This window comes from Lipophrys pholis (genome assembly GCF_963383615.2).
Source record: "Lipophrys pholis genome assembly, chromosome: 12".
In the NCBI taxonomy this organism is placed as follows: Eukaryota; Metazoa; Chordata; class Actinopteri; order Blenniiformes; family Blenniidae; genus Lipophrys; species Lipophrys pholis.
In genome coordinates, this window is record NC_137641.1 from 26,879,875 (window position 1) to 26,897,384 (window position 17,510).

Below are 17,510 nucleotides of genomic sequence, written 5' to 3' on the forward strand. Positions count from 1 at the left end.
TTTAGAGTCTACGAATTAAAACATATTGAAGTCAACACGGCAGAGCGACTGCTCGGATGGTTGCTCCATTTGGTGTTTACCTGCAGCCCAGATGGCTGATGCTCCTTTTTTTTTTTTTTTTTTTAGTTCATTTGTCTTTGTGTGGTTTAGGTTAGGGCGTCTTATAAATCTGTGTCATTGTAGTTTGTTTACTTCCACTGTGATGTATGTTTTGCCGATCCAGATGAGACGCTGGATTTTTTTTTCTTCTTCTTTTTTTTTTCTCAGAAATGTTGTTATGGAGATAAATATTTGGCTGCGCGAATGCTCCAGTGGAACAAAGATGTCAGCCAGTCTGTGGTGCAGTGCCCTGAGGAAAAGCCTCGTGGCGTCATCATGCGATCTTGTCATTTAGAAGAGCATATTATTATAGCTAACTCTCATGTGTGAAGGTCGGGACCAAATGCCCAATGGTTGTTTTGATTTCTTACGATGGTTAGGGGAATTATTAAAATGGAAAAAAAAAAAAGGTTAAATAAGACAACACTAATAATTAATTACATTTGTCAATAAATTTCAATTTGGAAGAAAAAGAGCAATTATCCGACTAAACAGAAAGAAGCAACTCTTCGCACAGCCAGCACTAACGTTGGCACACTTGTTATGTTTCACTCAGGATACTTCGTGGTCATCCTGGAAAGTTTTATTACACCAGTGACTGACAGGAAATGCCACAAGAGGAGCTGGGAAAAGCCGAAAACCTTACTGATGTGACTGTGCTACACTTGTCAAAGGCTAAAATGAAAAGTACAGATATGAAAAAGCACTCGGCGAAAGCCGGGAGTTGATGAGACACAGGCGGTTGGGGGCTGCAGACACTCAATGGTATAATGAAAAAAGACCTGAAGCAGGAGGAGAGGTAGTAAACATGAAAACGGAAAAGTTTTGTTGTGTTTGTTGACACCACAAAGGTCTCCGTGGAAACGTGAAAATGCTGCGACTGTGCATGTGCAATAACAGCCGTAGTAACTAATTCTTCTGTGAGTAGACGGACAACAACAACAATGGCGGCCTCCAGAGTGTCATGACTCCCTGCATCATATTCTTGGTAGTTTTATAGTTGAGAGTCCAACTTTGTCATCTGTCCATACGACTGTCTGTTCTCCCTTTACTGAGTGTCTGTTTCCATGACAAAAACAAACAACAGTGACTAACTAACTTGTGTTCAGCATTGCTTCCACTGTTGCCGTTTAGACGCAAACCTTTTCCGAAACAAACATGCAAAGCCAAAGTTTTTGTCACTTGAAAAGTCACGTAAAGAGACCCCTTAGACACATGATATTGGAACTGGATTCAACTAAACCTGGCCTCGATTTTTAAGATTATACAAACCAGCAATCACAAGACATACACGAGCCAGCGATGAGCCAAACAAACAACCGGAATCATGCAAAGTCCTGAAAAAACAAAAAAACTAAAAAAAAATGCTTCCTCTATACACATTATTGCTCAATAACAAAGTAAAATAAAAAAAGGGGGGGCATTTAGTGGGGGGGATACTGTAGCAAAGAGACTAATATGGCTTCACAGTTAATGGTGATCTATAATAGAGCCAACAACAAAACACACATGTTGCAGACTTCAGCATCCCCACAGTCTCCCGTTGTCCGTTTCAACTCAAGTACTTCCTCCGAAACACTGAAGCACTTCCCTGTTTTGCTCAGGTTCCCTCATTGGGAAATGAGAAGTGTGAGTCCCTGAGGTACACCGTGGTGTATTCTCACTAACTGCTCTTAGTGTAATTCAGGTGATAAAACCTTGTTTTCTTTCTTTCTTTTTTTTTTTTTTTTTTTTGCCCCTCTCGCCACCCTCATCAAGCGTTCATTTTGCTTTTCTTGCAATATAGTGACTTCCTTGTGCTGCCTGACCACGAAAACTCCCAGGCTGCAGTCGCCCTCTGTTCTTTTAAAAGGTCTGGATCCGTTACTGAATGGCACCATCGATATTCAACTCAGCCACTGAACCGAGCTTCCGCAGCTCGAGTAACCAGGGGATACCTCATTGATATTCCAGCCCACGTGTCATTTTCATTTAAATTTGACTTCTTCTTGAAAGTATTTTTTCGGGCAGATTAACCCAGGCAGGGAAGAATTTGTATGCCGTAAGAGTTTATTTTTTTCCAACAGTGGAGAGTTGCCCCTCAGTGTTTGCACTTCCAGGGGATTTGGCTGTGATCCCATGCGGGGAGCTGTTGAGAGATGTGCTCTGCCTGCAGGCGGAGTGCACCTCGACAGGCCAAGTGAGGCCTCGCACAAAAAAACCCAAAAAAACCCTGGGCATTTCATATGCTGTGTGCGTTTACACCAGCAGCTGTCACCTAGACGTGTCCAATATGCCACACTTGGCATGCACTAAGATCCACATCCACCTTTCTTTCTCCTCCTGGTTCACAGTATCTTCCTATTTATTAATTTTTTTAAGGTTTATTTTATGCTTGATCGATGTTAAGTTTGTGAGTCAATTCAACTTTTTTCATTATTTTCATTTGGTGACGTTGTATCTTGAAATCTCGCATCAGAAACTAAACTCGTAATGAGTTGTAGTTGTTGGTTCTTTCAAGCAAAGAGTGAGAAAATTCAGATTTTGAGTGGATACTTGAAAGTTAAATGCTTTAGATAGTCTGACAACCTGACCACGATGCTTGGAACACAAACTGTTTTCTGAATGATGATGCCAGGAGTTTGTTTGTTTGTTTGTTTGTTTATGTATGTATGTATGTATGTATGTATGTATGTATGTATGTATGTATGTATGTATTTATTTATTTATTTATTTATTTATTTATTTTTATATATCGACAGGATGAATAAACAAAGAAAAAAATGTGGAGTAAATATATCTTTCTATCATAGTACAGTTTTATCTTCTGTGGCTTAATAGTACTTTATTGTCACTCTATAGCAATGTTAAAACACAGTATTAGCAGCAGTGAAATGTCAAACAGAAACCTCAGTGACAGCAATAAACACACAAGAGTAAAATACAAAATTGTGGAGAAGATCAAATATTAAGTATTAAATATTGAAAACCAAGACTGGGAAGTACAAACAAATTTATTTACAGAAATTGTGCAAAAGGGACTACTACACGATATTCCATTGAACACAATGCAGCAACATTATTGTTGCCCTCCATTATAAATGTAAAACATTATATACAGTAGTAAAAACACAATCAGATGAAGAAAAGGTACACTGGAGGACAAAGTGCAACATGAAACCCTCTTTTCTATAGTGAGTCTTATCAGACTTACTTCTGAATTAAACATGTATACTTTCTTGATGGTATTGCAGTTCTGTTATAAAAAGGCACAGTTCTCTGCAGCATCTTTTAATAATTTTCACCGTATGAACGACTACCCCCTGAACCAGGTTGGACCCCCCCCCCATGTCACAAGTTAAATACCTCTATGATAGACTAGTGGGCAGACAACTTTGCCATTCTTTTTGGCTTTGATATCCTCCGATGGTTTAAATACTAGTTGGTGGAAAGAAAAACACCTCCAGTGTGGCGAGAGCAGGCGACATGTGACTTTGAAGCTTCGTGAACACAGTGTCTGTTGTGCTTCACTTGTTACTGCTCTCTTGTTTTCCACTGTTGATCTAATTGTTGTGCATTTTGCTTCCTTTATTTAAAAAAGAAAGACCCTCCTATGCATTTTCTGGTGTTTGTTTTTTCTGGTGTTTGTTGAGTCTTGTTGCACCTGGTGGGATGCGATCTGGTGGCTCTTTAATCAAATCGACTCCCAGCCATCTGCTCGGGCTTGGACAAATCTCTGAGCACTAAGCTTGTAGGTTATGCGGTCATAATTTCTAATGTGGCTACAATATAGTATCTATGTGAATTTGCCCTACTTTCCCAGTTGATATTAATGCTTTCCTGTTGCACCGTGTGTAATATTAATGGTATTTAATGCTGTGTTTGAGAGTGTCACTCCAAACTGCCTCTAATTTATAATCCCTAATAACTCAAGGTCACGTTCATCTACTTTTAAATCCCCTAAGCTCGTGAATAATATATTATATCTATCTTTTTTTTCTTTCTTTTCTCTCGTTAACAGCACTTCCATGATGGACGTAAAGCCCAGCAGCACATTGAGAGCTCGTGGAAACAGCTGGAAACGGTAAGTGAACCATTTGTGTGCAGTTTCTTACTGGATTTATGGTAGAAACCGATTTTAGAAAACATGCAAGGAATTGCTTTGCCACAATTCCTCCTTGTATTAATCTGATTTGGGTTCCTGAAATATCCATATTCATATTGTGTGTGTATTCAGTTTAGAGCTTGAATAATAGCAACGCCACGTATTTAAGTTGCAGCCTTCGAAACAACTTGAAATTTACACAAAATGCTTGAGATGAGCTGAATTATTTCTCCAGTGGAGTCACGTATTTCTATCATTTTAGAGCAAAACAGTCCGGTTGCGTTTGCAGATTGATGTGTCACTTTGCTGTACTTCACTCACAATCCTTCGTTATCGGGATATTTGCAAAATCTGCCCATAATAATATCATTCAGTTGAACAACAATGATTATATTTTAAGTCATGTGCTGCCAGAGGTAGATAACAGTATTATTAGTAGTTGTTAGTCTGTATTTTAACTGGTTTTGACTTTGAGTGCAAATATATATCTGCATATATTAAAAATAAAATAAAATAAAACCTGTGATTTGCTTCAGACCTTAAGAAAACCAAACATTAGATATAACAAAGTGTACCACTGCAGACATAAACTGAATCGAAGGTCTAATGACTTCCATCGCTTGAGGCACAAACGACATCACCCCACATGATACCAAAGCACATGTTGCATCAGACTCGGGGAGGAGGAGCTGCGTGACTGGAAAGTATATCGTCATTTAGAATTTGACACTATATAAACGACAAGAAGTCAGTTTCTTGAAAACCGAACGTTCAGAGCCGTGAGGAAGCTCTTGTTTGGTCTTTACTTACCGTGCAGCCTTCAGTGAGGATGTGATGACTGTGCAGGCAGAATGATTACAAACACGGTTCCCCTCTCTGAATGCTAAAATCCCATTATATAAATTCTTCTTTTTATTATTTATGCTATTAGATTATTAGTTAATTCTAATAAATTGAACAAATTGAAGCTGCTTGTGGTGTGAAAAAGTTCTAAAGGTAATTGTGCATACTATAAAATACTGCACAGTAATGTACCATGATGTAATTGTGGTCCTTTTATAACATGAGTGAGGTTTCAAGCTCACTATGGGGCAACCCAAACTAAACTGATTGTAGCAGTACTGCTAAACTAAAAATGTCATATATTGTGAACAGTAAGGTTAAAGGTTTCGTTTGCTGCTTTTTGTTATATCAAAACACTCTGTGGACATTTTTGAAGGTGGAATATAAAAAACAAAAATCGGAATAATTATTAGAATTAATATTTTCATGATTAACGGCCCTATTGCGCTTCTATTTTTTGCAAAAAATAGCCTAATTTAAAAGTCGGACTACTGTGAAGGGAGGGACGACTCTTTCTAAATACTTCTTATCAAAAAAGCAGTTAAACGGTTCACATAACGACTTTTGCTGATGTGCATCTGCCAAACTTTAGTGTTTCTTTGCGTGTCCTGCCACGTACTTGCTATTCACATTCGGCTGCACTTTCAAAATCAAATCTAAGTGAATAATGTACGCAAATTTTTCATTTGAGTCATAATTTGTCCTTGACCTATCGCTGGCACGATCAGCTACAACCAAATGTTCGCACGAGGCTTACTATCTGTGTGCTAACGTTATCTATCATCCTAATTCAACTCATGACTGCATTATTATACAATTATACCACAGTATGATTAGAATTGCAGAATGAAATTGAATCTACTTTAACGTATTTATGAAAGATGCCAAGAAAACAGCCTTTTAACAGACAACGCTGCGTGAAGTCCGTCCACATTGGATCTATAATAATAAACATTTGCCCGCACGTATCGGAGCAGACTTCCCGTATGACGTTTCACGGCGGGTCCTTGACTGTCCGTTTCATTTGTTTTCGTGAAGGAGCGAAAAGGAGAGCTTGCACAGAGCTCCACTTCTTATCTCCGCCTGGTCCCTTTGACGAGGGAGGGAAAGAGTTGCGAGCGAATAGGGGGAGAGGGAGAGAGAACCAGAGAGAGATGCACAAATGCCTTGTCTTTCTCAAACTCCTATGTGCATTCAATGACAGCATTGTGTGTGAGGCTGATAGACGCGGTTCAGAGTGCACGCTGGCCCGACAAACACCGATTGTTCGCACGGAGGGGTCGGATGAATGCTTGTTTTTCCGTGCACAAATGACCACTATGAACATTTGTTTAATCTGCAGGCTGCAGACTTAACAGACCCCCCCCTCCCCCACCTTCCCTCCCTATCCCTGTGTCAGTGACATAGACTGACCCTTGAAAATGTGCGTGACGTCTATACGCGTGTTATGACGTCCGTCGCTTCGCTTGTCCAAATGTCAATTTTTACGGTACTCTTGAAATGCCTCCCGTCATATTGAAGCTTTTGTCCCGTCGCTTTCAGTGTAAAAGAAAATTCGAGAGGGACTGCAAGGAGGCAGACAGAGCACAGCAGTACTTCGAGAAGATGGACGCGGACATTAACGTGACGAAGGCCGATGTGGAAAAGGTATGTGTCATCTCACTCGCGTGCAGCAGCCACCAATCACGTGAGCTTGTAACCCCACCTCCCCCCCCGGGCCTCCGCCTCCTGCTTTACACAACTGCCTGGCCTCTCTCACCCTCCCACCGAGCATCGTACCAGTTATATTTCAGTTTTGCCCCCATTTTTTCCTTTTTTTTTTTTTTTTTTTTTACACGGCTGAGAGCAGAGATGGAGTGACCATGTGTGAATTACTGTGTGTGTGTGTGTGTGTGTGTGTGTGTGTGTGTGTGTGTGTGTGTGTGTGTGTGTGTGTGTGTGTGTGTGTGTGTGTGTGTGTGTGTGTGTGTGAAAGCTGTCATTGTTACAGCTGTACAGTGATCTGCTTCTCAACAAAGCAGAAAGCAGCAGCGAGTTCTCATTATCGTCATGAAGCAGCCTCCAGACGCTGCGAGGAGCTGCCTTAATGTGTTTCTATGTGGATTACACATATGGGTTTGTGGAAAAGAACAAAATATCCAGCTTGGTGTTTCGCTCAGTAATTTAGCACGAGGATATTTGATCATCTCCCCCCCCCCCTCCCGGGTCTGGAAATGATGTCATTTCCCGCCGTCACGACCAATCGAAAGATCCCACAAAATCTCATCCTTTAACCCACGCGGCTCCCACGCCCGCAAGGCATCATGGGTCAGCAGCGCGTGCTCCCGCTGCCTCGTCAGCTGCTGGAGGAGAGCTCGGGCTCCGGGTTGACACAGTTCAGACCTGATTATTATGCAAATATAGGCTGGAATAAAGAGCCTTTCTGCTCTCTGGACGTACAGCCAAAGTGCCACAATAGGCTTAGGCTAACACCGAACTGGACTGGAAACACTGCAGCTCAAGAAACGAGGGTGGAAACAAGTTGTTTTTTTGTCTCTGATTACACTTATATAATTTATTAAAGTGAGAATGTTGTTCAAAAATCGATAGAAAGCGGGGCTGTTTCTTTCCTTTCCCGTTTGAATTGTGTTTACAGTAGCACTGCCTGTGTGAAATGATCATCTAAACAGATCTTTCATTTGCCAGATGTTAATAAGAAACATACTCAACCACGAACGGTTGTACCAGATAGTTTAATACGGCTGCATAGAGATAAAGTCCCCGCTACTCACCAATATGTGTGATTTTTCTTTTCAGCTCTTTTTGAAAATCAAGGAAATCAGGCTGTTAGTTTGGTTCAGTTTGCATTCAAACAGATTTTTCTTATATGAGAGCAAAAATTTAAAAAATCAGACAGTATAACACATGCTTTTCTGGACAAATGTTACACTACAGCACATTTATAAAGACTATATTAAGGCACTGTGCTGTTCTAAACACACTTGAATTACTGCTGTGAGCCGGGAGCTCAACGTAAGCTCACAAAATGAGCAAAAACCTCGACAGAGATCTCCTGCACAGAGACGGCAGGTCTGGCACCTGTCGCGTCTTGGATTCGGTGTTTGATGCGTGACGCATTCAGCCTTCAAGCACAAAGTGCCAGAGTGTGTCTGGAAGCAGACAGAAGCCCACCGAGGAGCCATTTCCAGCTTGATCACGGTTATGATGCTACTCCCACTTGTTCAGAAGAGCCTCGCCAACAGTTTGATTTAATTCATAGCACACCTGATAAAATAAATCAAACTGAAATCTTATGTATATTAGAGTATTCCCGATCCAACTACTGATTTGTTAGTTGAAATCAAAAGAAGCGTGCATCGTTCCTCCTCCAACTTAAATGTGAAGTAAATGCATTGCAATTATTCATTGAATAAAACTCTATACTGGCCAATTATAAGGCTGTATCCAAAGCTTTGCTCATACTGGAGGTTTGCAGCCCCAATTACATTATTTTCCGTCTGTGTTCACATTATTGTTTGAGTGCAACGGCCAGCAGACTCGAATGTGAACAGTCTGCAGTCCTTAAATGACTGACACGTGCAGGAGAAGATGTGGCGTTATAAATAGTACGCTGTGGTCCAGGAGGTGTGTAATGAAAGATACGGATCAGTATTTGAAGTTTATGTGTGATCAGAGCTGACGGAAATATGGTGAAATGATAGATATAGAAGAAAAAAAAGGGAGCAAATAGTTTAAAGGTGGACAGACATTAAAGCAGACATAAAAACTGGCCAGAATGTGAGATGACCAATCACACTGTTTTTCCTTTGAAGATTTAGGACCAAATAGGATTGTGATCTGGGCCTGATTTTTATATATATTTTTTTTTTTAAAAGACTCAGATATGGGACCTGTATTGGCAAAAAATGGATTGAATTCTGGCCACTTTACCAACAGGAACCTCAAATGATTCATTGTTGAACGATCAGCTGCAGCGTACGTTCACTTGAAATGTGATTTACTTAGACTAAAACTTATAGAGCAGCAAGTTCTGCCCTTTAACTCGCCTCTAAACAGCCACATGACATTTTTCTCAATTATGTTTTTTTTTTATTATCCTTTTCTGTTCCTGTTCCTCTCTGGTTGAGTGCTGGGACCGACCTTTCTCTATCTTTCACCCAATCACATGTCCATTGTTCAGAAATGAAGAACTTCGAGCAGAAGAGGCTGAACTGTCAAATGTAAATATCTGTGTGAGATGATTGTTATCGTCCATCTCTTTAAAAAAAATACAATTCCTTACATATCATTTCCTTACAGATACTTGCTATTGTCTCTGTATGTGCATATAAAAATTATTATGAGGAAAACAGGGTGTGCTATATGTTTATAATGAATCTTTTTCTGTCTACGATTGTGCAACATATAGAGAATATGGATCATTCTCAGAAAACAAACTACGTTTTTAAGATAATCTAATGATTGGCGAGCAAAATTGTTATTATTTGATGTTGTATCCAGAGTTTTGTGTGTTTTAGTTTCAGCAGAGGCCTTTTCTGCTCATTAATGAGAAGGAATTGAGAAGTTTTTTTGTGTTTCAAGAAAGACATTTTGCTGTGTCGACTTAGTTATCAATGAAGATCTGTCATCTTCTTTGCACTATCAGTTAAAGAGCTGTCAGGAGTTTCCAGAGATGTATTATTTTCTTTTTGACAACTGAACTTCCCGGAGTTGGTTTTGCCTGCAATGAGCTGTGTCTTCCTTTAATGCATGGGAGCTGCAGTTTGTCCAGCTGAGGTGTTGTGGTTTCCTGCTCCGTTGGAGCGAACCACAAACTGTTCCCTCTCCACCTCTGGCAACCAAATCCCTTCAATTTGGGGTTTAGATTCGCAGCACAGATATCCACAATGGCCACTGCCATTTTTTGGAGGGTCTCGGGACACACACACACACACACACACACACACACACACACACACACACACACACGCACACAAACAGAGTGACACTTCAGCAGTGAGAACGCATTAGAAAAATGAAACACCAAAAACAATGGCCGTGCACCACAGGGTTCCTATTCCAGTATTTCAGAAGTGATTGTGTTTGTTTATGGTTCCACAAAGTTCCCTTTCTGGCGGTCCAGGAAGTGCATCTATGTTGACTTCTTGTTTAGCTGGAAGCAGCTAACAATCCCTTTGTGTGTGTGTGTGTGTGTGTGTGTGTGTTTATTTTATGCTATGCCTTGAAGCGAAGTTCTCTTAAGGTAGGTCCAGCGGGCTGAGAACCTTTCATATTTTTTTTAGGAACACACACTGTCTCGACTTGTGTCACACACACACACACACACACACACACACACACACACACACACACACACACACACACACACACGGTCTAGTGGAGAGGTCGACATGTGGCCTCAGAGAGGTCTGTTACCACGCCCTGTCCCGTCTGACTGTGATCGGTGGCTTGTTGCTCTGTGCTCAACACTTTCCCTCATGTTTCCGTGTGTAAGACAGAATAACTGGCTGAATATTGCGAAGTATTCGCAGCAAGGCTTACTGTAAACCCCATCGAGACAAGAATCAAGCACAAAAATAGGTAGCTGAGGCCGAAGATGCGCAGTTCTGAGTAACGCCAGACCAAGAATCTTCCAGGAAATGACAACAGGATGTGATGCGTGTGCAGGCTCAGTGGCTTCGTTCAGCATCTTTCATTAACTGCTATGTTTGAAGCCGCGCCATTTACCGGCACACTTTGCATGCACCCACAACAGCACCACCACCACCACCACTGCACACAAGCTTAAAGGCATGCTCACAGGCTGGCACACACAGATATGATGAACCAGCTGCACTTTCACATGTGCTTTCCTCTGGATTTCACGTTCCTTTAACTTGGTAGGTTGGTGACTATCACCTTTCCACTTAGGTTTTATCTGTTGTCCCTCATGTGCTGGACATAATGGACCTGTCCTGGAAGTGTCCTCCTTTTTTTTCTCCTGACGTGTCCTCGATTACTTTCCCATATGTGTGTGTGTGTGTGTGTGTGAGTGCGAGAGACTCAGTTGTTGCCCCAGATTGGTGTGTAGGTGAAACCTGGACGAGGTCCTTTAAACGTCTCCCTCGGGACTATGACAGATCAGGGTTATGTTCCCTCTCCGCCCCCACACAGTTGTGAGGCTGCAGGTTTTTTGGGGTTTTTTTTCTGCTCGTGCCTCTGCAGTCAGTAGCAGGAAGGCTGATTACAATTACAGGTTCATAAGGTGACTCTCTGTTGCCGATCAGGTAGTGAAATCACTGTTCATACGTGGACCTGGTCTCAGATCTCATGGAAAGAGGAAACAGATACGAGTACTTAGCTGCACGAGCACTAACGTGCGCAGTACGGGCGTGCGCAGTACGGGCGTGCGCCCGTCACATGCTGTCTCGCTGAGATAATCTCATCTCCATCTGTTTGCTGTGGATCTGTAATAGGCTGCTCCTGCTGCGTTTCTGACTGCCCGTTTTCCTTACCCGAGACTGAACCAGCTTAGAATAATCAACATTATCGAGCAGACTGGACGGGCAGTCAGAACCCAAATCCCCCCCCCCCCCCCCCCCCCCCCCATTCTGCAGGCAGTGCAGACTGTTGTCTCTCTCTTTTATATGTTTGTCCTGGCCTACTTATAATCCAGCGCCATAGGCTGCTGCGGCTGCCGCTTCTTGACACGGATTTGCACCTGTGACTGTGCTTCCACGAGCTCTGTGCTTACGTGTATGCATGAGTAATTGCGTGCACAAATATGTCACTGTTTTTTTAATATACTCTGGCTCTATATGTGTGTAACCCATATGTCTCTTTAAATCAGTCGACATTGACATTCAGAGAAGAGAGCGAAGCGTGTCGATGACGTGTTTGTCTGTGTGCTTTTTTTTTTTCTTTCTTCTTCTTCTTCTTCTTCTTCTTCTTCTCCTTTAGGCACGACAGCAAGCTCAGATGAGGCACCAGATGGCTGCCGACAGTAAGGGCGATTACTCCTCCTACCTGCAAAAGTTCAACCAGGAGCAGAATGAACATTATTACACAGTCATCCCTAACATATTCCAGGTAAATCCAACTGCAAGACCCTTCAAAAAAACAACTCTTTTTTTCCTTTCTTTTTTCTTGGCTTCTTGCTGCAGGATAAGCAGCCTTGTTAATATACAGACTTCTTTATTAATGTCGCTCACACAAGTTAAGTTTTCCAAATTCTCGGCGCACTCGCGTACAATCATTAGCTTGTGAATTCAAAGCTGTTTGCGGCCCACCGCCCCCGCATTCCCCTCGGGGGTTGAGGACTAAAAATACATTTTCAACATGCAGGAAACAGTGAGAGTTAGAAGCTTTTCTTACTGAGGGCATACTTATTCTGTCTTCTGTTAAACAAACATATTTACAGTTGCCCTAACCATCTTGAGAGAAAAGGAGCAACCTAACGTTTATTTAACTAAAAACGCTCTTTCATCAAAGGAGAGTAATGCAATCAAAATACCACTTATTGATTCTTACATAATATATATAACCGATCAAATGATTATGTGATCATGCCATTAAAACGTCATACTTCATCATAGAAATAATAAAAGTTATTTTTTTTCTTTTCCTTTTGCATGGTACACGCACATGAGGGATTTTACACAAAATATTCAGATAACTATCAGAAAAGGCGTGTTATTAGAGCAGAGGTGTCTAACATACGGCCCGCAAGTCAAAACCAGAGCAGAGAGGTCAGTCATGCAGCAGAGAAAGCAAATTAGCATTAACGTCATACTGTGGGGCTGAATTTGTGAAAACAGCCACGAAAGGCTCTTGCCAACATTAAGCCGTGGCGGGAAAGATTTCAGGGGAAAAAAAGCCAAATTAATCTCAGACATTGTGTTATATCACAATACAAAGGGAAAGTACAAGCCCTAAGCACCAACACACATTGTGGCTTCTGAAGTAAAATGAGTTTGACACCCGTGAATGAGATGTTTTACTGCGTTTGTTGGTTTTCTTGTATCAAACTCAGCATCAGAAAATACATAATATAAACGGTCAAATACAGTCCTTCCCCTGCTTGTATGTCCATGCGTGATTATGTCTGCACATTGTTCCAGAAACTTCAAGACATGGAGGAGAAAAGAATCGAGAGGATAGGAGTCTGCATGAAGACGTTTGCAGATGTGGACCGCCAAGTGCTGCCTATCGTGGGGAAGTGTTTAGACGGCATGACGAAAGCGTCCGAGTCCATCGAGCCCAAAGCTGTAAGTGTTATGCGCGATGATATACGTACGCGCACGAGCGGCGCCATATGGGACGTATTACTCGCTCCCGCAGTCTGTCACTCACAACCCACATACAAAACCATCCAGCTTTCACTTACGCAACAAATGTGTCCATGGAATGGGACTTTTGGGGGGGACTTTTGGGGGTAAATAAAAGCAATTCATCTGTGAAAAACTGAATTTTGTGGGTGGGATATGTAGTCAAAGAGAGAAGGTGAAGAAAATTTATAAAATTTGAGTGTGTGTGGGGGGGGGGGGGTTCCCCTCTACAATAAGAAAAATCAATGAGATGAAACTCGATGTGTTTCCCCCGTGAGTTCCTCTCGTGGGCTTTCTGTTTTAAAACTCACACTTGGTTCCTCTTAAAGGAGCAGTGCACTCATTTTATACTTCAGCGCTACACACACTCAAGCTTCTCGAGAGTAAAACAGAAACACGGCTGACGTCATAACAACGTTGAAAGAAACGTTACTATCAGAACTTCTTGTGAAACTTCATAAGAAAAACCCAACTGAATTCAAATATTTCAAATATTGAGATTATTAAGTCAAGAAACTCAAGCGGTTTAAACTTTGATCTGAGGTTTTTGATCAACTTATACAAAGGATGAATTCACTCTGATAACTTTTGAGTTAAACCTTCTAAACTGATCTTCATTTATAAAATGTAAAATGATCTACACTTACATTTTTTCCATCTGCTTTTTATGACGTTTCTTCATATTAAATCAGTGGATATATTAGTTCGTTGATGTTGGAGTTTGTTTGGAGCTTTTAAAAATGGCTTAGATATTCTTGCAGTCAAGTTCTTTTTTGTTGAACTTGATTTGTCAATGCTATATATTTCATATGTTATATGTTTAGCACATTGTTTTTTGTTTTTTTTGTCTGTGGCACAGAGCTTTTCATATTTCTCATTTGTAGTTGGTTATACAAGGCCTTCTCACCAGTTTCCTTAACTTATTAGTATCGAGTAGATAACACCGGGAATTAGACTGGCACATGATGAACAGAATAGTTACACTTATGTTGTGACAATAACATTAGAACTTGCCATAAATACAGATTCCTCTATCAAAGCTGACGAATTAACAAGTTCTACTAGTTTACAAAAAAGTTCACAAAAAGATAAAATTGTACAAAACCACTCATCACCTGTTCTCCAGTCAAACTTTAATAGGGTCTTTAAAAAGGGTCTTTAAAAAGTAAGTTATCCCAAATCATCAAAATGACATTATACTGAAAATGCTGCATATTGAGTAAATAGTGCCGTGTCTCGTTTCCAGAGACAAAGATCTCCTCACATGCCTGCGTTTGCAGTCCTCCTTCATCAGTTTGCGCCTCGGTATCTGACTGACATGAGTGCAGCTGCGCGGCTTATTTATCCATCCGTAATTCGCATCGCGATGATAGAATGAGAAGTTCAGCTGGGAAGACAGATCCTTTGAATACTGTAATAACATCCTTCTTTGATGTGAAAAAAAACAAACAAACACACATCCATTTTCCATAAAATTAGTATGTAGTGTGTAAATATCAATTTTTCTTTAAATGCTACCCTTTGTACCGAATGGATCAACATTTCTGTATTGAGTCTCGCAGCACGGGGGGAAAAAAAGTGTCATTATGCTGCATTGAGCAAAGCATCTGCCTCATTCATGCGTCATTTGCAGAAATTGAGAGACTCAGTCCTGTCCTGTCACGCTTTGCCACCGATCTGATGAGGTCGTTTCTTTGGAAATCACCTTAAGTCACTTTTCTTCCTGTCGTCATTCTGTTCACCGTGGCCTTTCTCTTCTTTCTGGTTGCTTGATAGTCTTTAATCGGTGTTCTTACTAAATTAAAAGGAAGATGTATTGAGGTGTCCCCCCGCCAACAACTTGGCCCAGCTCCAGGGAGCCGACGGCGGCCTGTTACCGTTTGGCTCCAGTAAACAGAGACAGTGGATAACCTCTCACATTCGCCTTCACTCTGTCTGCCTCTCTTCCCCTCCTCTATGAGGAGCACAGCAGCTAATATCGGACCCCGGCCTCGTCCCGTATCACCTCAGATAGGCCGGGGGACGCTGCAGTTTGATTAATGCTCTTCTTCCTGTGCGTCTTGAGTCCAACAATCTCAATCTCATAACTCCTGCCTGACAGATTGAGGTCTTTTCCTGTTTCTTCTAAAGAAATAAATGGCGGGCTTTCTGTTCTTTCCGTTCGTGACACACTGGCTAACTGTTATCACGCGGAGAAAAACAGACGCGGCGGCTCACTGGTGTGTCACGTTTTATCTGCAGGTCGGCTGATTAGCTGGACAGTCTCACCGAGACACAGAGCCTGTTGCTTTTGTTTTTGCATTCAAATAGAAAGAAAAGGTACTTGACCCCAAAATAGCACTAAAGTGCTTTAGCTAAGGACATACACATACTGCATTGAAATGGACTATTTTCATATTTTCTTTTTATTTTCCTCATTGGTACGTTATCCTTCAATTTTTTTATTTTTATTTAAATGAATTTAAACGTCACTTGTTTAAGGAATCAACAAAATTATTGACAGAATTAGACACATTTTTCCATTTTCAAATTATATTAATGAAAAAAATATGTCTCATTTGTTGCACCAATAAGATGCTTTAAACAGGTTCATCGTGATGAATTCATCCATCATTTATGGACTACAATCACAACTTTAAACTTATTTTTTCTTGGCATGATGTCTTGTTTTCGTATATTACCAACACTAAAGTAACTTACCCATCCCACATTTAAACAACTCGCTGCTACTGCTAAACATTGCAGCGTAACGTCATAGCTACTGTTTGTTCAGCTTGGGCCTGATTTTTGCCACAATTTGCACAATATTCTACTATTTGTAAGTAATTAGAATATTCTCTGCATACCGGAACCTATTATTGTGTCCTTATGTTTCCCCTTTGAGTAGATTGTGAGATCAAGTGACTGTAGTACAACAATTTAATATTAATGTTGTGGTTGGGGAAGCTGAATGGTGGCGTTGTGATTAGCTCCCTCACCTCATCTTGAAGAGGTTAATCCTTATTTTAAGGGGGGGGGTGGTTCTGTGTGGAGTTTGCATATTTGATCTTTGGCTTTTTACCATGCACTCTTGTTTCGTCACACAAACATGCTATTTGTCTATTTATTTAGTAGGTTCTATGCTTGTTAAATTGGTAAAATGATCTTTATAAGTGATCCCCTTGTACCAACTGCTGCTCCCACTGTCTCCCGCCCCAGGACTCGAAGCAGGTGGTGGAGTCCTACAAGTCCGGGTTCGAGCCCCCGGGAGACGTGGAGTTCCAGGACTACGGCCAGGCCATGAAGAGGACGGTGTCGGAAACCAGCCTGTCAGACTCCAGAGAGGGCAAGGAGAGGCCCACCGGCAAGACCAAGGGCAAACTGTGGCCTTTCATTAAGAACAAGAGCAAGGTAACACACGACTGAACAGCCCACGCAGAGTCATTCTCACACTCAGGCGTGCAGCGAAGCCTCGCGGGCTCGAGCGCGTTGTCCTCACGCCGGGAGGTCACCTTGCACCTGAGTGTGGAGTTTTATGTTTTCGGGGGTGGGCGGGCCAAAGAAACCCGCTACGTCCTATTTGTTGTGGCGTCTCGTATTGGAGTGGCTTGTAGACGTATTACGTGTTTTAATGTTTACATTTGTAGTGTCTGTCACACTGCTAGTACTGACTCCATTTTTCTGATTTATTTCTTATATTAAGTTGGAGAAATTTAGTTGCTAGTTCTTTATTACTGGCTTTTTGTTTTGTTGTTGTTATTATTTGCCACCTGTCCCCCGACCCCCCCCCCCAGACCCCCTTCCCCCGGCGATCACCCTCACTGATTGTTTTTTTTTGGGAGCCTCCCCTCTGTAACACACACTAATGTATTTCAATCTTCGCTCTCACGGACGGACTCAACTGGCAGATATTAACTGATCCGAAGTAACAGTCTGCCTTTTGCTGGGGTTTTTTTCCCCCCCTATGGGCCGATGATCGGCATTCAGTAGCTTTCTTTGTCTCCTTGCTTCTGAACTGCAAAAAAAAAAAAATAACTAAACTGATCTCTGGCTGTCTTATGGGCTGGTGGCATTGTGGGTATTTTAACTAGACCAGAGCATGAGTGAGTAATCGAGTGACTGTGTGTGTGTGTGTGTGTGTGTGTGTGTGTGTGTGTGTGGGGGGGGGAATGACTGGATGCAGATGTGAAAACCCAAAA

General features: G+C 41.5%; 1 protein-coding gene across 16 annotated transcripts in view; it reads left to right on the forward strand.

The window, feature by feature from the left end:
- fnbp1b (formin binding protein 1b) overlaps positions 1-17,510 on the forward strand; it is a 65,222-nt gene that overhangs the window by 30,651 nt on the left and 17,061 nt on the right. For all 16 annotated transcript variants that reach the window (XR_013935844.1, XM_080476633.1, XM_080476629.1 and 13 more), the window contains exons 5-9: positions 4,100-4,162; positions 6,569-6,673; positions 11,966-12,094; positions 13,126-13,272; positions 16,531-16,722. Coding sequence is in view for 15 of the 16 variants with exons in the window: in XM_080476633.1 (XP_080332759.1) it covers positions 4,100-4,162; positions 6,569-6,673; positions 11,966-12,094; positions 13,126-13,272; positions 16,531-16,722 (636 nt within the window). In the remaining variant the exon portion in view is untranslated. The remainder of the gene's footprint in view (positions 1-4,099; positions 4,163-6,568; positions 6,674-11,965; positions 12,095-13,125; positions 13,273-16,530; positions 16,723-17,510) is intronic.